Source organism: Megachile rotundata, chromosome 7 (genome assembly GCF_050947335.1).
Source record: "Megachile rotundata isolate GNS110a chromosome 7, iyMegRotu1, whole genome shotgun sequence".
Lineage (NCBI taxonomy): Eukaryota > Metazoa > Arthropoda > Insecta > Hymenoptera > Megachilidae > Megachile > Megachile rotundata.
Genome location: NC_134989.1, coordinates 16,448,698 through 16,472,808, shown reverse-complemented (window position 1 = coordinate 16,472,808; position 24,111 = coordinate 16,448,698). Strand labels below are relative to the sequence as shown.

Below are 24,111 nucleotides of genomic sequence, written 5' to 3'. Positions count from 1 at the left end.
TGAAGAGGCTATCTTCCACACTCCTGCATACGCGTAAGGGTGGGCAAGCGAATGTTCGCTTAATCTAAACGCATCTTAAAAGATCATGTACAAAGAATAGTCAATATTTATTCGAATACATATTGTACGTAATACTATATATAGTAAAGAAAATTTATCTTTTACATTTTTACTTTTAATTTGTCACTTTATCTAATTATCAGTTGCTGAAATTTGTGTAAAATAGCAGAAGTTGCGTTGGTAATTTTCCAATAGAACGGCATTCCAGATATTTGCGATTGGCTGTTTTACTTGCTTGGTGCGGGAATTACTTCCGGTCATTTCCGTTGAATGGCGACTACGATGGATTGTTCATTTCGAAGTGTGTTGTCCTGACTCTCCCTCTGTAATTGTAAAATATCTTTCAACTGTTCTCACCCGAATATCGTGATTTTATCGTTTTATTCAGTGTATGCATGAGGATTTTGTTCATAATTTCCTACACGTGCAGAACTGTAAACTTTGAAGTATAAGCGTGTCTTGTGTGGGACACTTTTCGTACGAGAATAATGGCTGATATCGAAGGAAAAAAGCTTACCGAGCTACGAGTTATAGACTTAAAAACAGAACTCGAGCGTCGCGGATTGGACAAAACTGGGAATAAAGCAGCGCTTCTCGAACGTCTCTCCAAAGTAAATTATCTTGGCTCTTTCAAATTGTTCTTCCTACTATCTGACTAACGTTTCTTGTTGTTTTGTCGCCATTTTAACCCCATTGATTCCGTTAGTGGTTCATTCCAAACATACCTAATCCATATAGCCGTAAAATTAATTTTTCATAAAACTTTTGTAATAGTTACTTCATCTTTCAAGTTCTAAGTTTAAAAAAAGATTTTATTATTCATCTAGATCATGAGCGGCGAAAATATAATTTTTAATTGAAATCATATATTTAAAATTTTTGTCAATTATCTTTGTTTCAATCATAGCACCTTTATCGTTATTTTTATGTATAAAGGCTATAACCGACGAAGGTCAAGACCCTGATGAATATTTGATAGTACCATGCGGTGGAGTGTGTAAAGTTAGCCCAAGAAAAAATAGTGGTAAGACATTTTAGATGCTATACCAGTTAAATATAATATTTACATTTCTTTCAGTTTCAATTTTATTTTTTTTATTTTTAGTAACAGGTACAACGAATCAAGATGAGTCTGCTGAAACACTAGAAAATCTAAAGGAAGAACCAGTAGAAGTACCTGATGCTAGTGAAGCAAAAGTTAAAACAGAAATAAAAATCAAAACAGAAACAAAGTCCAACACCGAAGAAGATACAATGGCATTAAAGACAGAGGTAGATACAAATTTGTATCAAGCACGATAAAAGCATTTGTTATGACGTATACCTCTAACTATATTGCAAATATTATTTCATGTAATAAAAGAAAGATTATTGTAGGAACCTCAAAGCGAAGTTCAAAATACCAGTAGTAAGGAAGTGGAGCACAAACCAGATATTAAGAATCATTTAAATAAGCTTTCAACCGAGACTGCACAGGTAGTTGAAAAGAAAGTAGAATCAGAAGCAAGTACCGTGGCAAATCAAACTTCGACTAATTCAATTTCGACGGTCGAAGCTAACGGCATCGACAACGAGGATTCCATCAATCTAACTATCGGAGAAGATGAAGAGAATCTCCTCGCCGAGGAGGTAATAAAATTAATGAAAGAGAGCATAAATGTTTACAGCAAAAAAAAATGAAAATGATAATTATATATATATGCATATATTTTTATGTTACAGACAGAATCTCACGATAGGCACAAGGGTAAGTTTTTGAGGACGTTAAATTTTATAATATTCTATTTAGACGTAAGTTTTCAAGGAATATATATAGGAGTACTTTTATCTACGATCACGAGTGAGTTATTTAAGTATGCGGCATCAAGACCAAGGGACTCGTTTATCTGCGTGTAAAACACATCGTCTATCCAGACCGTCGAACGTGTTGGATCAGTCTACAAAATTGCACATCGCGCTTCATCTTATGACGAAGGTTTCTTCGAGTTTCATGTTTGTGAACAAACATACGTGCAGGAAACATGAATATGGCATAAAATGATTTATCTACAAAGTATTACGTCATGGCGATCAATGAGGTTTCAATCTGAACGAAACGTATATTCGTCGACGTTCTTACACTGTTTGTCATCCATATTTTATACAAAGTTTATCCCATAAGTGCTAGTCTATAAGTTAGTTAACGCTAGAGTTCGGTATAAACTTACATTTAATTCTACCTAACCGCATAGAGCATCGTTGGATTATTCTACTTTCAAATTAAACGGACAGAAGAAGACTCAAGTGTATGTCAAGCCAAAAATCTTCCTCGTATACCATTAACGATGCAACATTGTTTATCACATCGGAGAAATCGATATCTTCGAACTATGGACTTAAAATAGCCTTTAAATAGTCTATTTTTTGAGAAATTTTTCATGCGCGGTTACTTTGTCACGGAATTCATAATTATTGGCATGATATTGTATACGTAGATCCCTTCTCTTTCTCTTTCCCCCCTTGTTTCTTCCTTCTACTACTTCTTCTTATCCTTCATCTTCCTTCTTTACCGTTCTCTATCCTATAATTTTTCTTTTGATTCAGGCTTTAATTCATAGTCGTAGAAAAAGGTACTAAGGTAATTTTAAATCGTTGTAAAGAGAAAGAGAGAAAAAAACAAAGTAGGGTCGCTATGGATTATACCATTGAAGAGCGAATTTGTGATATCGTGATCATGTGATCTTCATCATAATTCACTGCGCAGTCTGTTAGTGGCTCGGAAAAGTTCCATGCAGGAAATACAGGCCACTAAGCGGGAGCGTTAGGGAGGGAGAAGAAATCTGGCTTCGCAGAAAGTGACTATGCTACCTTGATTGTCTCTGCAGATGGAGGAGAGAAGAAGAAAGTGGAAGAAAACAAGAAGGGAGACACTAAAGGGAGCAGTAGAGCAGAAGCCGGTGCCAGCAACAAGGAAGGGTCGACATCAGGTGCAAACGTCGGGACGAAGAACAAGCAGGACGGTGGTGGAGACGGAAGCAAGAGGTTGGTCTCTCATTGCTAAAAGGTTCACAGTGGTACGACAACGAAATGTCACACAACTCTATGCTAGCGATGCTGTTCCGCCGCATACAATACCATCAGGATAACATACTGTCGAACGATGGATTCCCAAGCTGAAATTATTCGTCCAAGTCACACGCAAGATTACTTTATTCCCTTTTTTTCAATCGCATACGAAGTTCCTTTTCGCTCGTACGTTTTAGGCTGTAATTCTTAACTCTGGAAAGTATGTTAAGAAATCGAGAAATTGGCTAGCAAACTTAACCGAGTCCCTATACCAACTCTCTTATTTGTAAACGAATATTTTTTAATGGTGTTTACACGCTCCACGATTACCGATGAGTTTTGTACGCTGCCCTTCTCAAATGTGACGAAGATATTCGTTTATAAAACAAACAGCAGTTTCATCAAGCATGATAGCAAGATTATTAGTATTTCGAGACAAATTATGCAATCGGCAGATCGCCCTTGAACTGTAACGCGACATCAAGCAATCATGTTCATCGAAGAAAACTACCACTTTATATCGCGTATGAGATACTTGGTCCAACCTGACAAGGAGTACCCTCTCGGAAGAACGACGAAGGAGATGCTTTTTTTCTGGAAAACTCGTATATCTAAAGGGGATCACGCAGTAGAAACCGTAAGCTTTCGTTACACACGAAAGATGAAAACCTTGATGCGGACCACACCGAATACGTAATAGTAACTAAAAGTAAACTTGTAAGCGCGTCGTTGTAACAACGATGTACAAGTGAACGCCAAACTGGATACCAGATCGTGTTTTAACTATTACGATTATCGCTACTGTTGTTATTGTTGTTATCGTTATTGATAACGACAATACTTGATGATGATGATGATGGTGAAGGCGATAGCGATGATTACGACGGCGATAATGATAATGACGATGGTGACGATGATGATGATGATAGTGATAATGACGATGACAACTACAATGTTCATAATATTATAAATAAAAAAGTTGCTAGCCAAATTTATACGCTTAACATAGTTACAGAGGTACTTATTAAGCCTCGAAAAAAAAGATAGTTCTTATAATATTAACTTGCATACTCAATAAGACTTATTTCAATGATTGTTTGTTGTAATAATATAAATAATCATTTTCAGCGTGGAGTCCGGTAACAAGAGTCAGAAAAGGGATGATAAAGGTGAAATACTTTTCTTCCTTCTCCTTCATTCGTAATTCTTCATCTCCCATAATTCATTACTATTTCTGTTTCTATTTTACTTTGCCTTCCAGACAAAAAGACGTCACAGGTCAGTCCAGTTAACGCGAGCAGCAGAAACCTATGGGTGTCCGGATTGTCCTCGAGTACTCGTGCTACAGACTTGAAGCAGATATTCTCAAAGTACGGAAAAGTGATCGGAGCTAAAGTAGTGACGAATGCAAGAACACCCGGTGCAAGATGCTACGGCTACGTTACCATGTCAACGAGCGAGGATGCTGCAAAGTGTATACAACATTTGCACCGAACTGAGCTTCACGGGCGCGTAATATCGGTAGAAAAGGTAGATGCGACAAACTAAGCGAACACGCGTTCACCAGACCTTTTACGTATATCGTCGGCTGCTTACAACGTGTTCTTTTACGTTCAAAGGCAAAGGGTGACACTCAGCAGAGTCACATGCGTAAGCGAGATACGACGAATGGAAAGTCCGAGAAGAAAGAAGAGAAAGACAAGTCGAAGGATAGTCATGACATTAATGATCGTAAGGATAAAGAAACGAAGAAAGAAGCAGAAGATAAAGGATCGGAAGCAAGTGAGTGATTAGCGAATAATTGATCTGTACGCGTTGTCGGTCTTGTCAGAGAAATTTAACGATGTATTCGTACCAACGATAGCGAAAAAGTCGGAGGAGAAAAGCAACGAAATCGCCGAAAACAAGAAGTCAGAAGTACAGGAGAAGAAAGAAGACACCGTTTCGAAGGATGCCGACTCTCGATCGACCAAGTCAACGAGCAAGAAGCCAGAGAGCGAGAGAGGAAGACGCGACGAGAAGAGAATTCGATCCTGGGATCATCATCGATCGCATACGCGGTCTCGTAGCCGTGAACGACGTAGACGCGACGATGTACTGACATTCGCGAAAATTAGGGTACACGGCTTAATCATCGAATTATTTAACCATCTACGATCTATAATCTAGAATGTAAAATAACTGTGTGGAACGTGAATTTCCTGTACTTTCAGGAGGAACGGGAAAGGCAAAGACTGCGAGAAAGGGAGCGAATGCTTCGCGAAGAAGAGCGACGAAGAAGAGAGGATATGGAACGACAGAGGGAAGTTGAACGGAGACAAAGAGAAGAAGCTGCGCGATTGGAAAGAGAACGAGAGAAATTGCGAAGAGAACGGGAAAGAATTGAGCAAGAGAAGGCTGAATTGCTCCGATTGGAGCGCGAACGTCAAAAACTCGAGCGAGAAAAATTGGAACGAGAAAGATTGGAATTAAAAAGGCAGCAGATGAGACTAGAAGAGAGTAGACGCGCTCCACCGCCACCGTCCATAAAACGATCTTCGAGCGACAGAAGGGATCCGAGAGACATGTACGTGGAACCTGACAGGAAGCGTATAGCCACGGAGCATAGTCGAAGACATACTCCAGAACGTGTGAGCGACCGTCGTAGCGAAATTTTGGATCGTGTTTCGGATAGACGCGCCTTAGATGCGTCGCCACCTACTCGTTACGAATCCAGTAGGTAAGAATCGTTTCAACCTTTCCGCTCGTTAAGAACGTACGAATTAAAGGGACAGATGAAAAATGTAATATAATGTATCGCAGATCTGCTCAGGATCTGGGACTGAAGAAGGAGTTTAAACGTAGCAGCGATTTTACTTCACGTAGTAGTCGTCCAGAAAGCTTTTCCGACGTATCGCGTGGAAGAGAAGTGATTGTTCGCCGAGAAACGCTCAGCACATCAACGTCGTCTATAGATCCTCGACAAGTTAAAGGAAGGTAAATTACGATAACGAATAAATTGATATAACTCGATGCTAATGAATGATTACATGAAGTTCAGTTTTGTCAAAATTTCATCCGATTAGACAGAAACAACCTTCACCGCAACGTTTTCGCAGGTACGAACGTCCAAGTACAACTACGTACACCCGTGAACGCGATGTTCGACGTTCCGACACGGAAACTCATAGAAGTTCAAGGGATAGTCATACGCGATACAATGAAAGCTTTAAGCCTGCGAGTTCCAGTACCCCACGTTAGTAGGATAATACAGTACTTCAAACATGGTTGGTTAAAGAAAAATTCTGTACTTATAATCTTTTCAACACGTAGGTGAGAGTCGTTACGTAGAAAGTAACAGAACAACTAGCAGCTGGCATTCCGGACCTCCGTCTACGAAATCGTTTAATTCGGTCACGAGTAGCGGAACCCGAGATCCTCGTAACGAACCATCCAGCTGGAGTTCTAGATCTTCAGAAAACGTAAACAGGTACGTAACTACTCGTTTACGTTTCTTCGGCATCGTAACGAAGTACGATCGATTTCAGATGGAGTAACTCAAGTAGCATGGGAAACACGCTACGACATCCGGTACCACCGACGTACCAAAGCGGTCCTATGCAGTCTATGGGATTAACAGCACCCGGCACAACGCCATCTTACGATCGTTTCGATCCGTATAAATCGTCTATGCAAAGCATGAGAAAATATTGATTTTATCCAACTGATTCGTGTTACTGCAACGAATAATTATAAATTTAATATCGACGCGTTTTCTAGGCACGCGCGCGTGTGTGCATAACACAATCACAAAACACGTGCGTATCGAATTATTATTAAAATTGTCCTTAAATCAAATATTTGCATACACGATTAGCGTCGGTTATAAACAACTGTGCATACACAATTTATGTACATCGTAGACATTTCTTTGCAACTTTGTATTTAAGTTAATCGTGGATCGAGTTTTTGATGATCGCGCGAACATCTCATTCTCGACACTCGCAGCGATTCCAAGAGCTCTATTGGAATATGTGCGAATTCAATGTATCTTTGATTTTGGATTTATATTATGGCGACTCAATAATAGACAAAAGAAATACTAACTGAATGTATAACAACGCCCACCGTGAAATATTACTTTTGCGTGTGTACGTAAGCGAAACGCATACGAATCTATGGTATTTACAACACCGAACTAAGATTTTGATGAATTTTTGTACATTTGTTAATAGACATGATTTCGATGCTTCGCAAGATTTAGAAAGAACCGTTCGCAGAGAGACAAAGATTTGATTCGCTTCGTCACGTAACTATAATCGTACGACGCGTTCGATGGCTCACTGCAATTTATTTGAAACGATGATAACTTGCGTTCGTTACATCGTTGGACACGCATTCTCGTAGGACCGAAGATATTACATACATAGAATCACACACGCGCAGTTACACGATATATCTTTAGCCGATTCTTCGTAGAAACACGTACATATTCTGTAAGGATATGACTGAATTTGTATATTGAATTCCATAAGAACTGTACATCTAACGACGTTGAGAGTCAGCTTCGGTACGTTGAACACACGTATCACGACGTTTCTCAGTGTAGCAACCACTATTACAGCATAAATAAATTTATGACATATTACATTCTGGTATTTTAACGATAAGATTACTACCACCGATACTCGTAAAGAGTCTGGAGAAATCGAATACGAAAGCGCGAACAGGTCGAAAAGATGATTCCGAAGTGGACGAGTGTTCGTCGAGGATCACGCGTCATTGCGCCTTAACGCGACGAATAAACGTTTCTCGGTTGGGAAGAGTCGAGACGAGTGGAGCGTAGAAGCGGAAGAAACGGGCAACGAATAGAAATGGTAGGGAACACTTTCCCTCGGTTGATCGGAGTTAGGGACATCGCGGAGCGGCGTGGCGTCGTAGAGGAAGAAAGGAGAAAAGAGCGAGAGAACGGAGAGAGTGAGGGAAGGATTCCGCCGAGAACAAAGTGTGTCGAGGTCTTTTCACGGACAGTCATCGTGACCGAGGTTTGCCCCGTGCAATCACGAATGTTGCGCGTTTCGACGGTTTTCTTCCTCCGCTTGAATTTTTTCATCGACTCCCTCCTTTTCGTCTCTCTGACCATTCCCCTCCCTATGTACGCACTCTCTCTTTCTCTCTCCCTGTCACGACTCAATAGACGGCGAACAATTCGCCGGTAGTCTCGCGAACGCAACAATTTTCTCGAAATAGTTCAACGTCGCGTGTCTCGCGTCTCGCGTTAGGTGTAGTGTGTCAGGTACGGTGACGATAGAAACATTTGGAATGTCGGTGAAAAGAATTCATTGATACGTTGCCTCGTCAGAATGTGGCTGTCCACCGTTCTCGGTAAGTGATCTCGATTCTTGCTTAGACTTAGGCGCAACATCGCTTTTCGAAATCGCGCATCGCTCGCGCGCGAAACATTACCTATGGGAATCGTCGCGTTACGCGGGAAAATTTCAAAAGAGTGACGCCTGGGTTTTTACGTAATCAAAACAGTTTCACTTTTATCGATAGCTTCCGTTTAACATTTTTTAAATAGGACGTTCTCTAATCATAAATTCAAGTACGCAATATCGAATCGAAAATTATAATCAATTTGCCCGCATCGTGCGGGTTGAGTTGCGCGCAACTTGGCTCGTTCGAAATTGCTTCGCGGTCCAGATCGAGTACATTGAACAGAAAAAAGAATTACTAAGGCACGAAAGGTAGACGAAGAAATGGACGAAGAGAGTACGTCGCATGATTGTGCTTTCGAAAAAGTTGAAATTGATGCGTTAGCATCGGCGAAAGTAAACGTAACAGAAGGATAGAAATCATGCGACACTGCTTTCCGCGAAGAAAGATGATAAGCACGATTGCTAAGTAAAAGAACCGGCTTTGTTGTAAATCTTTAAATTTTCTCGTTGCTCGTCGCGAGTCAAATGAGAGACACTCGATCTGCTATTCTCTCTTTTTCGGCGGCGCGTTCGCGTATCCGTGGTCGGTACGTATCAGCAATGAATCAGTGAACGGAAGAAAGGCGCGCTTTCTCGTCGAGCAACTTTCACCATCGATGAAGTCCGTGTGCGTCGACTCGTTCTCCGAAAAAGTACTCCCTCCACGAACCACGCATGTTACGTTTGGCTCTTCTTGTTCTTCTCTCTCTTCTATCAGCCTTCTTTCCGCGAAATACTGGAGCATAAATCTGTGGTGGGCGTACGAAGTCGGATTACTAGTTTTGCAAAGTAGCATTTAAATTAGCTATAAAAATAAACTACGTTCGCGAAGATCGATTTGTTCCAATGTTCCAATCTATATTGCACAGATAATCACGATGCATTCGCTCGCGAAGCGTGACAAGTTTCGCTCGCGCCTCTGTTACCGCTTCTAATTCGATTTCACGAAGAATCGAGTTACGTACTCAAGAATTTTCCTATCGATTTTGCTCAAGTTCGCGAATCCAAGGGGGGAAATCGTGTTAATAGGTCGGTAGGAGAAGAATACGAGCATGGAGCGTGCATCATGCATCGTGCAGTTGCTTTCGTGTTTGCGGCGGTCCATCGATCGTCATCGTCCAACGTTTCGATCGTTTCTTGGAAGATTCGAAAGTTAGCAGACATCGTTCCAGTCATGATTCAGAAAATTCGAAAGAATCGGTACTTCATCCCCGACGCTATCGCGTACGATGAGCGATCGTATTAGAGTCACGCTTACGAGTTATACGTGTGCTGGATCGTTTCGAATGTTTCAGAACTGTGCACGATATGGAGTTTGGTAACGAGTGCCTGGTGTTACAGCGAGGACATGTCGCGTTACCGCTATCATACCGGTGAGTATGAACGCTGTTGAAAGAAATTTATTTCGTATAATACATGTATAATAACATAAGGGTATTTAGCAGTACGCGACACCTACGACGCGATACCATCATCGTCGAACAGGTACGGAGTCTCCGAAGCGATACCGATACCGATATCACCCATGCGGGGATGGAGCGAAGCGGAAGCGTGGGATAGCGGTGGCCCACGAAGATCGGTCACAGGAATTAATCGGAGGGATACGCGGCCTTACGTAAGACTAGCGAAAGCGGGACAATCGGAAACATCGGCAGATCCGTTAATAGCGATCAGTGAGACTTTAGGTGCTTTGAATACCGTTGGCAGTTACATCGTCAATATGACCAGGGGTGTGGAGAATTCCAATTACCCACCGAAAGAACTGCCATCGGCCTTGTACACCATTTCGAAAAATATTCTGGGTATAACAGAAAAAAATTTTATAAAATGTCGTCGCCTTTCATTACGATTTTCCTTTTCATAATAGTACGTGTTTTCAGGTCGCAATGTAACCGACAGTATAGCACCGTTGGTTCGAGGAGTAACGATGCCCTTGCGAGCTACGCCGGGCTCCCCTGTCGAAATCACTGATCGAGAAAGAGATCCATCCGCAAGCGCAACGTCGACCAGTTGCACCACAGCGGACGGTGCCCCCGGAAAATGTCAGGATCTCAGTAATTGCCCTCAGCTTCTCTTGGATCTGACCAAACTGAGACAATCGCTGTGTTTCAAAAGCCTCTTCGTACCTGGCGTTTGCTGTCCGCTAACCGATAAACCGGACGATGGACCGAGGTAACGAGAACTGCTGATGCTACATTGGATCATAGAAAATCAAAGAATCTAATACAAACACAAAATTTTCAGCTCCATAATCAGTGTAATTCCGACACCAGGACCCGCAGTCATACATTCACGACCACCGATCCGTCCGACGAAACCACAGACGCCAAGACCGATTCCCTTATTCCCCGTCTCTGTACCTTCTACGACGACCAACCCTTCCGTCACGGAGTTCGTATCTTTGCCGCCCGTTGATCCATCCTTCAACGAATCGAACAGTTTCGTTGAACCTTCCATTTCTGCCACCATCGACAACAATTTTATCCAAGACGACGAAGGTAAGAATCATGCAAACAAGCAAAGGAGCAAAATAAAAATTTCTTTGTTAACGTGTTTAGAATGCGGGGTAAGAAACTCGGGTAAATATCGGGTGGTCGGCGGCGAGGAAGCTTTACCGGGACGTTGGCCTTGGATGGCCGCAATATTTCTACATGGCTCGAAACGAACGGAATTTTGGTGCGGTGGTTCTTTGATTGGATCAAGATACATTCTCACTGCTGCTCACTGCACGCGCGATCATCGTCAACGGCCGTAAGTTTCCAGGTTTCACCTTTTGGTCCTCAACGTTTTTAGTTGGTTCTCAATGTTTGACTGGTTCTGTTTATCACAGATTTGCCGCAAGACAGTTCACCGTACGACTCGGGGACATAGATCTCGAGAGGGACGACGAACCCTCCGCTCCGGAAACCTACATGGTGAAGAAAATTCACGCGCACCCAAAATTCTCGCGAGTCGGATTCTACAACGACATAGCAGTTCTCGAACTGACTAGGCCCGTCAGAAAATCTCCATACGTAATACCAATTTGCTTGCCACAATCTCGTTACCGGAACGAACGATTTGCTGGCGCGAGACCCACGGTAGTCGGATGGGGTACCACCTACTACGGTATGTAATCATTAACTCTTATACTTTTTCGACGAACGCTACATTTGAAGGTAATCGATAGGTGGAAAAGAGAGCACGGTGCAGCGGCAAGCGGTGCTTCCAGTATGGAGGAACGAAGATTGCAACGCGGCTTACTTTCAACCGATCACCAGCAACTTTTTGTGCGCTGGTTACAGCCAAGGTGGCAAAGACGCGTGCCAAGGCGACTCCGGTGGGCCATTAATGCTGAGAGCGGACGGTCGCTGGATACAAATCGGTATCGTTTCCTTTGGCAACAAGTGCGGAGAACCAGGATATCCAGGGGTTTACACGCGTGTCACTGAATATATCGATTGGATTAAGAGTAATACGAATTAACCGTGAACTAGTCTATCGGATTAACTTTGACGATGCAATAATTTTTCTTTCGTTTTTTCCTTCCGATAAAATCGCCTTGATGATCAAGTCTTTTATCGGCTGTATATATCTGTGCCAATGATTATTTATCTTTAATACCATGCTACGGGATGTTACGTGAAAGCATTTTACCGATGGGAGACGCCCAGTCTTTAACCCAAATTATGGTTAATTATTTCGTGGTATTTCCCAATGATTGATGATTAATTCGTTTATACGCGATATTCGATGTATCGTTACTCTACGCTTATCTTGCTGTACGAAGTAAAATTAAACTCGCCATAGAGTCACATGTTTGTAAAGTCACGTCTTTTACGTTCGCGTAAAAGTATGTCTGTATGTATGTAAGTATATTTGTAATTGCATTAATAGTTTCTTTGTGGCATTAAACAATCTATTGTTTCGTTATTCTATACGAAAGGTGGTTTTTCATTCCTATCCGACAGTCCAACTATTCAGCGAACATACTATGAATTGTGTATCCAATTGCGATCGCGCATTTTGCATTTCTATTGTTTTCTTATCGTTAACATAGCCTACCCGCCAAAAATGGCACCAATTGCTTTGACGATATACTTTTAAACTTTTGCAAAATTCCACCGATACCTTGTTTAAATTTGTCGATTCCTCTCCACTTTCAACGAATTACCCATGTTCGAAAATACCTGATACCGGTCGAAATGGAATCTAAAAGTGCTTCGGTTCAAAATCTGGAAAATCTTGTCAAACAAACAATCAACGCAGTACCGGATGTTGACGGTTAATATGATCATATCTTACTTTCTCTTACTCCAAATTCCAAACCTTAACTTGCTCAATCGCAGAAGGAACGATCAGATTCCAACGAATGATTTACGAACAATGGGATATCAAGAGATCAATGCATACGAAAAGCGAACAAACCCATGCGAAACCGCAAGTAACTAACGAACAGGTTTCTAAAGATATAAGAAAGCCAATTGAGCCTTTTCGTAAACGGTATAGTTTTACTTTGAACCTTTCTTACAATATACCAGCAATTTTAATTTCTCACAGATTACGGCAGCCTATGCATAAACGTCGAATTAGCGGATTGTCGTTAAAGAGTCATCATAGGAGAGCCAGCGTAGTAAACGCACGGAAGAATTCTAACGTTCTACGAAGTGTAAAAAACCTTTCACAAAATAATGTAGAAGATTTGATTCTGAATAATGAATCGAAAGAGATTCAACTATTTCCGACTGACCCTACCAAGGTACAGTGGCATTGGATTCTTGATTTCACGCACTCAAATATTCTAGAACGCGAATATATTTGAAGTGATTCATGTTAGATCGCTCCCAGTGTCAGCGATCAGAACAAAGTCGTGGAGATTTGGAACAGTCGGAAACAACGAAGCAACAGATTAAGAAATAAGCGCCTAGATGTTACTCGCAACAATGGGTTACTATTTAGCCGACTAACAATTCAGTTGAACCTTAAACAATATCGTGTTACATTTACTTAAACCCCTTAGATCGATCGAACCTCGACGAAAAGCACTGAAAAAGTTGATAACCTTTGAAGCTTGGAAAAGAAGTAAAAGTATCGAGCATCGGAAGCTGATGAGACAACTGGAAGAACAAAGGGAACGGAAAGCTACCGAAGCTGCGGAAGAAGCAAAGAAAAAGAAAGCTATTCGGCAGGCATGAGTTACATAGTTAATTTTATTTAATTTAAAAGAAGTTGTTTCTAATTTCTAATTCGATGCCCTTAAGGTACGAATGCGTTATAGAAAACGGCAACGGAAATTGACTCAAATACCAAAGTGTAATCGTACTAAAAACAAATGTGACATCAAACGAGATGTTACCTCGTCAAAAGAGCGTAAATGTATAAAATTCGATAAAGGAAAAACAGCAACGTTGTCGACGATACGGTACAATGTTTTACAATTAACTTATAATGCTAAACAGAAAAAGACTAGTGAGAGGATACAGGAGAAATCGTTTAATACTTTCCAGAAAGTCCAATAATGTGAATAAAAGTAAAAAACAACTTGCTTTGATGCAGAACTCACTGGAAAACGTTATATTCTGCTCATGGTTAGATCAACTTAACTGGATATTGCATAAGAAATATTTACGTGAACGGCGACATCTTGTACAGTCGTTCTATTGTCAACCTGTTTATTACGGCGATGCTACTTTATACGTAAGATAAGTACATTCGTGAACACTTACGCATTAATTTGTTTTTACATTGTTCAGCTGTAAAGTACATAAGCTTATATCTCTGAAATTATCAGACTCTCAAATGTTACGATATTGCACAATAAAAGAGAACACTAAATAATAAAACATTAATTAGTGATAATCTATTAATATTATGTATATTTTATGTAATTATAACTAGCAGTAATGCAGGAGCCCTGTGAATTAAATATCTATATTGGAATAACTTTAAGATTTCTTCCTGTCGCTCTCTCTCAAATTATTCATTGCTTTTTGAACTAACAGTCCTAAACTCTTTGGAAGGTTCATCTGCACTGAATATAACTGTTGAGTGATTTGATTTTCCGTAGCAACTGTACTGACTCCCCTGTCGTCGTTGCTCGTCGAAACATTATGTTCTACCATGTTTTCAACACTATTTTCAGACATATGCGTCAATTTGGTGAAGTCTTGATCACCTAAGAGAGAATAGAAAATTGCAAATATGCCTGTATTGTATCTATGATCACGTCTTACCTTTTGTATCGACGCTTGTATATCCTTCCAATAACGTTGTGGTCGGAGACTGCGTCACGCTATCTAATTCACATATTCTCAGTGCTAATATTCTATAATAAATAAATGTAAAATTAATCATTCTTGTTCGTTTTTTCTATCAAAATAAAAATTAAACCCATTTCACTAACTTGTTTGCCTTTTTCTGATGTGCTAAGGCTAAGGTTTTGTCGTTTAAAGCTTCTATCAAGGCTTTGCACAAACATCGTAAGTCGTTAATTGCCGTTGCAGATTTTTCAGGCGATACGCTTGAATCTTGATACAACCACTGCTCTGCTACAAGTAGTTATATTTAATTACATTAGTACAAGTAATTGGTACAATAAAACTACTAAAGTACCTTGTTTAGAAGTCATTATACTGCCAATAGCAGCATTTGTACCCCATTTCATAGATTCTTTAACTCGTTCTCTATCCAGCATACTCTAGAAATTTCATTATTCATATGCATGCATGTAAGTAATTCTTTATATGTATGTATATAATTACTTTATATTTTGAAAGAGATTGTCTTGCAAGCTCCTTCTCTTCAAGTAATTGTCTTATTCTTTCTTGAAGATACCTGAAATATCATAATACTGATGTCTAATGTAATTGGGATAAATATTTTTTCCTTACCTATTTTCACTAATCAAAGCATCTAAATCTATCTGTGTAGTTGCACTTAGTGCTCTTGACAATTCGTGATTTAAACGATGTGCCTTGCATTTAAAAACATCCCTTTCTGTTTGCAGCTCTTGTTTCTCATCTACAACTGTCTGCAAATCAGTCTGTAATTGGGAACACTAGAAAAATTGCATTTTTATAAATATAGATTAAACAAATTAAAATCCCATGTTTGTAAACTTGATAAGATCTGCACCTTAACATTTAATCTTTCCAATTGCTCTATCATTTCTTCCCTCTGATGAATTGTTGACGCATACTGGACATCTTCTACATATGACTGATTACCATTTGTACGAAGTGCTTTAACATCAGCTTCTGCATCCCCCAATTTTTGTCTTAATGTTTCTACCTGCAGTTTAAGACATTTATTTTGTTCTCTTGTTTCTGTTAGTAGATCTAACATCTTAAAATGATCATCCAAATTATAGCATCTATAAAGTATTAAAGCTTGTTTTAAATTCATAATAAATTATTTATCTGTATACTTTTAATTTTCCTACCCCTTTGAATCACGCGTATCATTTATTTGCCTCTTTAGATATAAAACTCTTTCTTGCATTTGTTCTACCATTAATTTGAACTGGTCCCTTTGCAATCTACATTGAATCAATTCTCTATTTAAACGTGTAAGTTCATCTCGTTTCATTTGCAAATCTTTCTGTAATGTATCCTGCAAAATTTAAATAATAATCACTGTTTACAGTCATAATTGTTATTATTTATTACCAACTATGTACTCACCTTAGATACTGTATCGTTTTGATCCTGTGTTAGTGTAACATTTTCACTTTTTCCATTCATTTCGAATGTCATAATAAATATTTATGTAAATAAATCTCTCAGAGTTACAAAACTAAAAAACAGTGTGTTATAATTGTCACTATATCGGATGTGACTAGATATGATTAAAATCTCTATATCTGTCCATTTAGTTACCAGACATAGTAATATGTTATTCCTTTCAGAACAAAACACGTCAGAATATGGCGGCATTCTTTTCCCTATAATAAATATGCATGTAACATATATTTGTTTATTTATTTAAATGACATTTTTGTAATCTTTCTACTATTACAAATTGTTTTGTACAAAAAATTTATTAAGTAGTTGTACTTATACACTGTATATTATATTTACGTATAGTATTTAAGACTATTAAATAAAATTAACACTAACCTAAAGTTATTGACTAATAACAAATACTGAGTTAATTTATTGTTAAATAAATATTCTGTTGACATTGCAAAAATAGACACAAGAATTATGGAGAAAGAAGGTAAGTGTAATGATACTTTGAGGAATTCAAGGAACACATATTTTCACATTTTTGTCTTTTCAGAAATTTGTCTGTATTTCAATAACATTATTAGAGATGAAAAACATGTATCTGCCGGAATGGCTGCTATTCGTACATTGCTTAAGGTTCTGGAATGCTCAAAATGTAAGCAAATGTTAAAGAAACGCTTTAAAATAAACTTGTATTTTCAATGAATGTTTTATTTGATTGCAGCAGAAACAGTTCAAGAGCTTAGGTATTGTCTACAAAATGCAATAGATGCAATGAGATCTACAGAAAATCCTGTAACTGCTATTGCATCAGGCAGCGAATTATTTCTTCGTTTTATAACTTTGGCCACATTAGATACACCAGTAAGAATTTTATTAATCTTAGTTATTATTTTATATTTTCATGTCTTTATAATAATTTGTATAATTTTCAAGCTATGTGGTATTAGTCATTTGCAGAATGTAGAGGGATTATGCTTCATAGAGGAAAGATGTTCTATGAGAAGTTAGTAGCTGCAAGAGGGAAGGTTGCAAAAGTAGCAGCACATTTCATTAAGGATGGTTCTGTAATTCTTGCTTGTTTTATTGGTATTTAACAATTTCTTGTTTATATAATTCTTCTTATAAAATATATAATTTGTTCTAGAAAATACTTACTCACTCAAAATCTAGAGTTGTATTACAAGCAATGAAAGAAGCTGCTGCAAGTAACAAAATATTTGAAGTATATGTTACTTCTTCCTCACCAGATAATAGTGGGTAAGAACTCTTAGTATTATTAAATTACTAGTATACATGTGTTCTTATCTTTTATTTTTGTAATTGACAGAGAAGAAATGTACCAGAATTTAACTAACTTGGGTGTATCCTGCACCTTAATATTAGACTCTGCAATGGGGTATGTAATGGAACAGGTTGATATGGTTATGGTTGGAGCAGAGGGTGTTGCAGAAAGTGGTGGTGTTATTAATAAGGTATGTTTAATTTATAAATAATGTACATGTATAATCAATATCTATTATCGTTTATTTGTAGGTTGGCACATATACAATGGCTATGTGTGCAAAAGAAGTGAAGAAACCTTTTTATGTATTAACTGAAAGTTTCAAGTTCTCACGAATATATCCGTTAAATCAAGTCGACCTACCAGACGAATTCAAGGTAACATTTTTAATTAGTTTCTTTCTAGTATAGTTGAATTTAACATAGCCTAAAATGTCTTTTTGTTTCTTATTTTTTCACTTTACAGTACACGGCAAGCACGCTAAAAAAGAATTTACAAAAAGAACATCCGTTAGTTGATTATACGCCGCCTCATTATATTAATCTTCTGTTCACCGATTTAGGCATTTTGACACCTTCGGCTGTCAGTGATGAACTTATTAAATTATATTTATAAAAAACGTATTTATTAATTGCAACTTTATCCATCTTAATAGTTTTACTTTTTACTGTGGTACATGTTACATATACATTTGAACTTAATAAAAGTATGAACAGGATATAACGCACAAAAATTGACGCGGAACCGCTTATACTAAAGGTCGCAAAAATTTTAATGGTTTAACGAAAGGAAAGTCGAACTTTACAAAACATTTTAACACAAGGTTTATTAATTAATTTTAAAAATAATAATGAGTATTGAACAATGGTAACGCACATAAATTCTGTTTACATTGCGATTCAGTATGTATCCAGTTCTATTCTATAACACGACTTCATTCAAGTGTTTCATTCTTTTCTGTTCTTAAATTCGTGTTAATCATAAAATAAATTTGCATACCTCACACAGTGTACAATACGTATATATACACCTTATGATTTAATGTAATTGTGCATAAAGCATACGCGGTTTAATAATTAAACATATATTGTGTATTGCACAGCAATAATTAATATTAACTTCTATAAAAACAAAAATATCGTAATCTATTTTATAAACATAATGAAAATTACATTCTAAGAATTTTTTATCTTATTACATATATAAATAATGTACAAAACTTTTGTTTATTTTTATATAATGCAGTTTAATGAAAAATAGAAATAAACGGAATATATGTAGATATTCGTGAATTGCTTCATATTATCAATTTTGTTCTTATATATGATTTTTCATAAAACTTATTTCGTTCAGTACAATTTAATAAAATATAGTAATTTATGCCAGCATTTTAATTCAATTGTTTATAACAGTTAATTATAATACTGCGTTTGTAACAAATGAAACTGAATTATGATTTGGACGGACGAATAATTTAAAAATTTGAACAAAAAACTAATAAAAAAACAACAGAGTAGGATACAATGTCATAATACGCAATAGTACATATTCACATATTTCCTTGCACAATAATAATATAAACACAGCAAAAAGGTAAAATATATCCATGATTTACTGAGAAAATCTTATACATCCAACTATGTTTATATTTCATTTCAAGTTTACTATGAAATGTTATTACGATTACGTAATCGCATACGTACAAAACAAAATAACCAAGGTTCTAAATTCTCGCTTGCTTAAATGCATTTTGCTTTTTTATTAAATATTAAAGTCCTTTTTTAAAATCATGAATAGTAAATGTGCGATTGTTACCTTTTCCCATCCTGCAGTCAACGTATATAAAAAGTACATCAAAATTTTCCTGGGAAGATCAGTTTTTTTCAATATTTGAGATTTTCATTGTAAATCATAGCCATATCTCGTATATACGTTTTGGTACCGTGCGTCAATTTTTAATGCTCGTAATTTTTACGAGCTATTATATAACTTGATAAAATAATCTACAACTATAATAAACGATATAAAAGAAATGTTATTCATAATACAGATTAATACCGACTCAAGTTTATTCTTCATAAATACGCTTGAGACAACGTCTCAACGACTGTATAAATCTGATCAAAATGAGGACGTTTCTCTGGCTCGTATTCCCAACATCGTAACATTAGACGATATATTTCGTCAGGTGTGTTTTCGGGAGCTGGCATTCGATAACCTAAAAATACCCGTATCAATTGAATTCTGGGTGGAATTTTAAAGGAAACAACAGTCACATAATCGCTATTTTAATTTCAGTAAACGTCACCTGCATCTATTTTTTCACGAGCCTGAGAATTAGACATTCCACTGTAAGGACTTCCACCTTTAGAAAATATCTCCCACATTAAGACCCCGTAACTCCAAACATCACAGAGCGATGTATATTTACCTATAGAAACAAAAGTTGATTAAAACTCGTATGCTAAAAATCTTGGCATCGTATGATTGTTAGTCAAATTACCGAAATTTAATGCCTCCGGTGCAGTCCATTTAATTGGAATCTGTTTCATACCATCCGATACAATGTATTCTTCTTCTTCTCTAGACATTCCAAAGTCTGATATTTTTACTATGGATTCATACCCTGAAAAAACGGCAAATAAAATATATTGTATGTTCTATATTTTTTTCGTGAATCTTACACGAGCTTATAGTATTACACATATCGTATAATGAATAAAAATTTGTTTATTTACCTACGAGACAATTTCGGGCTGCTAAGTCTCTATGAATACAATATTTAGATTCCAAATAGCGCATACCTGCAGCAGCATCTTTGCACATTCGAAGTTGTTCTTGTTGCGTGATGGTATTAGCATTTTTTCTTAAATAAGTTAATAAGGAACCACCTAACATACATGTGCATCAATAAATTGTTATATTTCGCAATTTAAGTATTTTAAATAGAGTTCTAATTTAGTCATCAACATACCGGGTACCAGTTCCATAACAATCATTATGGGTTGTTTCTGAACACAAATTCCAATAAGTTTTACTATATTTGGATGGTCGTATTGCTTCAGTATTCGCCCTTCTTGTAGGAATTTGCGCTTTTGTTCGTCCGGTAGTGTTACTTTGCAAGTTTTTACAGCTACTTCAGTCTTACAAGTTTTTAGTTGCGCTTTATATACATCTCCAAAGTTACCCTGGAAAACGAAAACTTTTTGATATTTTTAAGAAACCAAAATAAATATATATATTTTTTAAATTTTAATATACCCGCCCTATCTTCTCTAAAAGAATTACATCGTCGTTATTGAGTTCCCAACGTTCGCGTAAAATTGGTGTTTTTAGAATAGCTCCGGATCGGCTAGTTACAGGTAATCCAGATAGCCACTGATGCTTAATTAATTCTTGAATTGATGGGAAGGTAGGGCCTTCAAATCTATAATGACCCTAAAATTTATATGAATATAGTTATACACCTTTGTTAGATGAGTGCACGTAATTACACGCGTAACTAGTTGCTTACTTCCGGTGTAGTTTGGACGATAAAGTGTTTATGCCCATCCCAACAAACAGATAAAACTATTTGACACTCATCGTTTCTTGTTGTTTCGCGTACTAAGAAGTCTCCATCGCTTACAAGTAATCTTACTACTTCTTCTCTTGGTAATACACCATGAAACCATTCTTCCTCCATAAGATCGCCATTTCCATTTCCTTTCTGATTAGTAGTTAGATGTGAAATTCCACGAAATGGTACCTACAATAATATTGCAAGTGCATTCGCTCTGACTTAACTACAATCAATAATTTGTATATGTTAAAAAATCCTTTTTGTCCGTCATTTGGACTGTTCATATTTTTAAGGAACATCGCGTGATGCACCACAAGTGTTATGTGAAAAAATCGCATGCTTAATATCAAAAACAGAACACTACTAATAATAACAAGAACATATATAAATTATATCCAGTTGTTAATAGCGTCTGATATACATTTTTTTATACTTGTACAGCACTCGAGCAATCAAGCATAAAACATATGCGCGTACAACTGGGTAACAGATATGGAAAAACATACAACTGGTACAGTATTATCTGCTTTTGAAGTGGGACCTTCGCTACTCGATCTAATTGTTCCATCTTTTGTGTTGTTTATTACTGGTAAAGATTTGAAGGGAGACCTAAATATTGTCATGAATCGCTGATTTCTTCTTAATGTAAACAGACCGATATCTGGAACTGTATTTTTCTGGAAGGCAGTGGTACTAACTGACATTAATCTTCCCGAGAAAACTATTTTGCATTTGAGAACCATTATTAAATAATAATAATAATAATACTAAAAAATGTACCTGATATATTTATGGAAATGTTCAGTTCTTTGAACACGGATTTATTTACCTTATTAATAGCGGGTGGATCGGTAAAAGAACTCTCCATAGAAATATCGTATCCCGGTGGTAGTTCTTCGCAACCTAACTCATTTAAAGCACCTCTAATTACGTCCACTTGTCGCTGAAGTTTTTTTTCTTGGCAACGCAATCGTAACTCTTCCCTTTCACGAGAGTAATCCAAAACTGATATTCTGATAATCGTGAAAATAAATATATTACATTTATAACATAAAATGGAATGTAGTAATAATAGTTTTTAACAAAAAAATTCTTACTTGGAATCACTGTTATTTTCTGATGGATACTGAGCATTTTGTCGAGTCTGCTGAGCAGTTTTCAACGAAGCTTCCAATTCCGATAATCGATTTCTCAACCAATCTATCGTCAAATTATCTACCGTCAATTTATTTGGTAATAATTTTCCTGATGTATCGTCTACAAGATTCTCGTCAAACGTGAATCTTATCGGAGATGCTGGTCGTGTTCTATATTAGTTATAATAAATTTTTATTTTTACCTTTGTGGCTTACAATGATAAAAAGCAAACCTTTAATAAATACCCATGCTTTCCTATGAAGTCTCTATACTCTTCTACAGGCTTCACAGTGTCTACAGCTTTCTGCATCCGTGAATGTATTTCTTGAAATTTATCCGTTGTAAAATCAGAATATTTCACTATGTCCTGAAGTATGGCTTTCCTATTATACAAAGAACAAGACTTTTCATTTGTAATACAACCAACAATATCACCATAATAATTATCATTAACATTTACCTGTTATGTAACTATTGGCTTGCATAAATATTTTATACAAAACAGATTAGTGACTTACAATATAAAACAACAATACTCGTTGCAAATTTTTTCAGCTTTATTTATAAAGACACTTACCATGATGTTACAAATTCTTGATGAATTGCCTGTTGTCGATTCAGCAAACTCGGTAAATAGCAAGTTCTTAAATCGTGTTCACATTCTGTTACAGCACCCAAAAGTAATACATATTCATTATGTGTGAGATGAAGTTTCCTACAGGCTTTCTGATACTTTTCTCTTACATCATCTAATTTTCTACCAACTCGGCCAGCTAATAACACATTATGACTATAAGCTAAATAAGTCTAAAAAGAATGAATGAATAAAAATAATAGAAATGTATACATTTAACATAATGTTCTTCAAAACGGGATCTCATCAGTTTATACATTTCCAGATTCTTTTGATACTCCAATTTCTTTCTGGCAACATCTTCATTTAACTATAATACATGAAAGATGTAACGTGTAATACATTGCATATTATTTTTTAAATACAGATCTGTCTGGTTAATCTACGTACTTGTTGAAACTGATTATTTAACCATGTCTGTTCTTCTTGATATAGTTTCCTAGCACGTCTTCTTTCCGAATACAACGTTGTAATATGTTCGACAACTATTGCTTCAATAGTATCTGCTTGTTGCTTGATTAATTTTGCAGTCTGATCAATAGAATCCATTATATCTCTCCAACTCTATAACAACAATGCTGTGTAAGCAAATATTTCTGAACAGTAGTTGTGCAAGCTTGGAAACCATCAGTTTACTTTATTTTGGAAAAAATACCTGTGCAATAAGACTACCAACGAGATCCTCGTTACGTTCAATCTTTTTCCCTTGCATCGTTAAAGAGGAAATCGTCGTGGCATATTCACGATCTGATTTAACTTTAAGCGTTAAACATCGTCTCATGGTTTCAAGAAGCTTAATTTCAGCATCTTGACGGGCGAGTAACGCCTCGTGCGATGACTGTCCTTGCAAACTCGTAGAAAAGCCCATCCCGCTTATGATGAAAAACTAAATATCGCCGTCTTACTGACTTTTTCAAACGTATTACTAACAAACATTCATTCTTACTCTGGACTAATATAATGACATCGATAGTCAAGCAATTCAGCAAATTTTAACTAACCACTTATTCAAGTACTGCATCTCTAGCACAAGTTAATACACATATTATTTGATTCGACTTTCGTACATACATCGTTGCATTCACCCTGATGACTGAGATCAACATTTATATTTATACAGATCTAATGCTGTAAAAATCTACTTTTATTTGTGAAATACCGTCACGAAGTAACAATTGAGGTAGACGGTCAATTCTATTCTGGTACTATAAATTCATTTTAAACTA

At 37.0% G+C, this 24,111-nt stretch overlaps 6 protein-coding genes across 17 annotated transcripts; 4 read left to right on the top strand and 2 right to left on the bottom strand.

Annotated features, from left to right (window-relative positions):
• The first annotated feature begins 192 nt into the window (after nucleotides 1-192).
• LOC100883260 (Scaffold attachment factor B) lies at nucleotides 193-7,732 on the top strand. Of its 2 annotated transcripts, none has more exons than XM_012291979.2 (15): nucleotides 193-671; nucleotides 997-1,084; nucleotides 1,166-1,332; nucleotides 1,438-1,689; nucleotides 1,783-1,807; nucleotides 2,925-3,081; nucleotides 4,234-4,274; nucleotides 4,367-4,635; nucleotides 4,725-4,887; nucleotides 4,970-5,223; nucleotides 5,319-5,824; nucleotides 5,908-6,081; nucleotides 6,171-6,340; nucleotides 6,418-6,574; nucleotides 6,633-7,732. In XM_012291979.2, the coding sequence occupies exons 1-15, from the start codon at nucleotides 549-551 to the stop codon at nucleotides 6,796-6,798; spliced, it is 2,712 nt and encodes a 903-aa protein (XP_012147369.2). In that variant the 5' UTR covers nucleotides 193-548; the 3' UTR covers nucleotides 6,799-7,732. The 2 variants fall into 2 exon arrangements, with proteins under 2 accessions (XP_012147369.2, XP_003706166.2); XM_003706118.3 differs by having other exon boundaries at nucleotides 195-671; nucleotides 6,204-6,340.
• A 145-nt stretch (nucleotides 7,733-7,877) lies between these two features.
• LOC100883710 (clotting factor B) lies at nucleotides 7,878-12,478 on the top strand. 4 transcript variants are annotated; one of them, XM_012291982.2, is made up of 8 exons: nucleotides 7,878-8,469; nucleotides 9,857-9,934; nucleotides 10,007-10,363; nucleotides 10,442-10,733; nucleotides 10,806-11,059; nucleotides 11,120-11,312; nucleotides 11,392-11,669; nucleotides 11,731-12,478. In XM_012291982.2, exons 1-8 carry the CDS (start codon nucleotides 8,448-8,450, stop codon nucleotides 12,024-12,026), a joined length of 1,770 nt encoding a protein of 589 aa, XP_012147372.1. In that variant the 5' UTR covers nucleotides 7,878-8,447; the 3' UTR covers nucleotides 12,027-12,478. The 4 variants fall into 4 exon arrangements, with proteins under 4 accessions (XP_012147372.1, XP_012147371.1, XP_076389837.1 ...); XM_012291981.2 differs by having other exon boundaries at nucleotides 10,004-10,363; XM_076533722.1 differs by lacking the exon at nucleotides 7,878-8,469 and adding an exon at nucleotides 8,480-9,761 and having other exon boundaries at nucleotides 10,004-10,363.
• Nucleotides 12,479-12,576: 98 nt separating this feature from the next.
• On the top strand, nucleotides 12,577-14,890 carry LOC105663396 (uncharacterized). Of its 2 annotated transcripts, none has more exons than XM_076533741.1 (7): nucleotides 12,577-12,824; nucleotides 12,903-13,043; nucleotides 13,101-13,299; nucleotides 13,378-13,487; nucleotides 13,561-13,729; nucleotides 13,802-13,962; nucleotides 14,048-14,890. In XM_076533741.1, the coding sequence occupies exons 2-7, from the start codon at nucleotides 12,913-12,915 to the stop codon at nucleotides 14,244-14,246; spliced, it is 969 nt and encodes a 322-aa protein (XP_076389856.1). In that variant the 5' UTR covers nucleotides 12,577-12,824; nucleotides 12,903-12,912; the 3' UTR covers nucleotides 14,247-14,890. The 2 variants fall into 2 exon arrangements, with proteins under 2 accessions (XP_076389856.1, XP_076389855.1); XM_076533740.1 differs by having other exon boundaries at nucleotides 12,890-13,043.
• LOC100883600 (coiled-coil domain-containing protein 149) lies at nucleotides 13,733-16,448 on the bottom strand. 2 transcript variants are annotated; one of them, XM_012291990.2, is made up of 9 exons: nucleotides 16,223-16,448; nucleotides 15,982-16,151; nucleotides 15,675-15,912; nucleotides 15,431-15,597; nucleotides 15,302-15,374; nucleotides 15,153-15,237; nucleotides 14,944-15,088; nucleotides 14,774-14,865; nucleotides 13,733-14,715 (listed from the first exon to the last, which is right to left on the bottom strand). In XM_012291990.2, exons 1-9 carry the CDS (start codon nucleotides 16,292-16,294, stop codon nucleotides 14,486-14,488), a joined length of 1,272 nt encoding a protein of 423 aa, XP_012147380.1. In that variant the 5' UTR covers nucleotides 16,295-16,448; the 3' UTR covers nucleotides 13,733-14,485. The 2 variants fall into 2 exon arrangements, with proteins under 2 accessions (XP_012147380.1, XP_012147381.1); XM_012291991.2 differs by having other exon boundaries at nucleotides 14,944-15,085.
• A 151-nt stretch (nucleotides 16,449-16,599) lies between these two features.
• On the top strand, nucleotides 16,600-21,591 carry eIF2Balpha (eukaryotic translation initiation factor 2B subunit alpha). Of its 3 annotated transcripts, XR_001096889.2 has the most exons (9): nucleotides 16,600-16,757; nucleotides 16,821-16,922; nucleotides 16,992-17,131; nucleotides 17,218-17,334; nucleotides 17,415-17,527; nucleotides 17,598-17,742; nucleotides 17,804-17,929; nucleotides 18,018-18,311; nucleotides 18,342-18,555. XR_001096889.2 is itself a non-coding variant. In XM_076533743.1 (8 exons), the coding sequence occupies exons 1-8, from the start codon at nucleotides 16,745-16,747 to the stop codon at nucleotides 21,574-21,576; spliced, it is 777 nt and encodes a 258-aa protein (XP_076389858.1). In that variant the 5' UTR covers nucleotides 16,600-16,744; the 3' UTR covers nucleotides 21,577-21,591. The 3 variants fall into 3 exon arrangements, 2 of the variants coding, with proteins under 2 accessions (XP_076389858.1, XP_003706168.1); XM_076533743.1 differs by lacking the exons at nucleotides 18,018-18,311; nucleotides 18,342-18,555 and adding an exon at nucleotides 21,556-21,591; XM_003706120.3 differs by having other exon boundaries at nucleotides 18,018-18,555.
• Nucleotides 18,353-24,051, bottom strand: FER (tyrosine-protein kinase Fer). 4 transcript variants are annotated; one of them, XM_003706171.3, is made up of 15 exons: nucleotides 23,541-24,051; nucleotides 23,276-23,449; nucleotides 23,099-23,195; nucleotides 22,829-23,024; nucleotides 22,497-22,634; nucleotides 22,212-22,421; nucleotides 21,944-22,127; nucleotides 21,621-21,791; nucleotides 21,067-21,300; nucleotides 20,814-20,990; nucleotides 20,527-20,740; nucleotides 20,291-20,443; nucleotides 20,056-20,178; nucleotides 19,861-19,983; nucleotides 18,353-19,770 (listed from the first exon to the last, which is right to left on the bottom strand). In XM_003706171.3, exons 1-15 carry the CDS (start codon nucleotides 23,751-23,753, stop codon nucleotides 19,628-19,630), a joined length of 2,550 nt encoding a protein of 849 aa, XP_003706219.1. In that variant the 5' UTR covers nucleotides 23,754-24,051; the 3' UTR covers nucleotides 18,353-19,627. The 4 variants fall into 4 exon arrangements, with proteins under 4 accessions (XP_003706219.1, XP_003706220.1, XP_076389818.1 ...); XM_003706172.3 differs by lacking the exon at nucleotides 21,621-21,791 and having other exon boundaries at nucleotides 23,541-24,047; XM_076533703.1 differs by lacking the exons at nucleotides 23,099-23,195; nucleotides 23,276-23,449; nucleotides 23,541-24,051 and adding an exon at nucleotides 22,712-22,729 and having other exon boundaries at nucleotides 22,829-22,947.
• Between the last annotated feature and the right edge of the window lie 60 nt (nucleotides 24,052-24,111).

Excerpts from the sequence above, each read along its gene's own strand:
- LOC100883260 (XM_012291979.2), top strand. The coding sequence starts at position 549 with ATGGCTGATATCGAAGGAAAAAAGCTTACCGAGCTACGAGTTATAGAC. Across the intron at positions 1,808-2,924 it reads ATCTCACGATAGGCACAAGG|ATGGAGGAGAGAAGAAGAAA; the intron begins GTAAGTTTTTGA and ends TTGTCTCTGCAG. Across the intron at positions 6,341-6,417 it reads TGCGAGTTCCAGTACCCCAC|GTGAGAGTCGTTACGTAGAA; the intron begins GTTAGTAGGATA and ends TTCAACACGTAG.
- LOC100883710 (XM_012291981.2), top strand. The coding sequence starts at position 8,448 with ATGTGGCTGTCCACCGTTCTCG. Across the intron at positions 10,364-10,441 it reads CATTTCGAAAAATATTCTGG|GTCGCAATGTAACCGACAGT; the intron begins GTATAACAGAAA and ends ACGTGTTTTCAG. Across the intron at positions 11,313-11,391 it reads CGCGATCATCGTCAACGGCC|ATTTGCCGCAAGACAGTTCA; the intron begins GTAAGTTTCCAG and ends TGTTTATCACAG.
- LOC105663396 (XM_076533740.1), top strand. The coding sequence starts at position 12,746 with ATGGAATCTAAAAGTGCTTCGGTTCAAAATCTGGAAAATCTTGTCAAA. Across the intron at positions 13,300-13,377 it reads TTCCGACTGACCCTACCAAG|ATCGCTCCCAGTGTCAGCGA; the intron begins GTACAGTGGCAT and ends GATTCATGTTAG. Across the intron at positions 13,730-13,801 it reads AAAAGAAAGCTATTCGGCAG|GTACGAATGCGTTATAGAAA; the intron begins GCATGAGTTACA and ends GATGCCCTTAAG.
- LOC100883600 (XM_012291990.2), bottom strand. The coding sequence starts at position 16,294 with ATGACATTCGAAATGAATGGAAAAAGTGAAAATGTTACACTAACACAG. Across the intron at positions 16,152-16,222 it reads AAAACGATACAGTATCTAAG|GATACATTACAGAAAGATTT; the intron begins GTGAGTACATAG and ends TAAATTTTGCAG. Across the intron at positions 15,598-15,674 it reads TGGAAAGATTAAATGTTAAG|TGTTCCCAATTACAGACTGA; the intron begins GTGCAGATCTTA and ends CAATTTTTCTAG.
- eIF2Balpha (XM_003706120.3), top strand. Across the intron at positions 17,528-17,597 it reads TCCTCACCAGATAATAGTGG|AGAAGAAATGTACCAGAATT; the intron begins GTAAGAACTCTT and ends TGTAATTGACAG. Across the intron at positions 17,930-18,017 it reads ACCTACCAGACGAATTCAAG|TACACGGCAAGCACGCTAAA; the intron begins GTAACATTTTTA and ends TTCACTTTACAG.
- FER (XM_003706171.3), bottom strand. The coding sequence starts at position 23,753 with ATGGGCTTTTCTACGAGTTTGCAAGGACAGTCATCGCACGAGGCGTTA. Across the intron at positions 23,450-23,540 it reads TTGGTAGTCTTATTGCACAG|AGTTGGAGAGATATAATGGA; the intron begins GTATTTTTTCCA and ends TTGTTGTTATAG. Across the intron at positions 23,025-23,098 it reads TGAAGAACATTATGTTAAAT|CTGGCCGAGTTGGTAGAAAA; the intron begins GTATACATTTCT and ends ATGTGTTATTAG.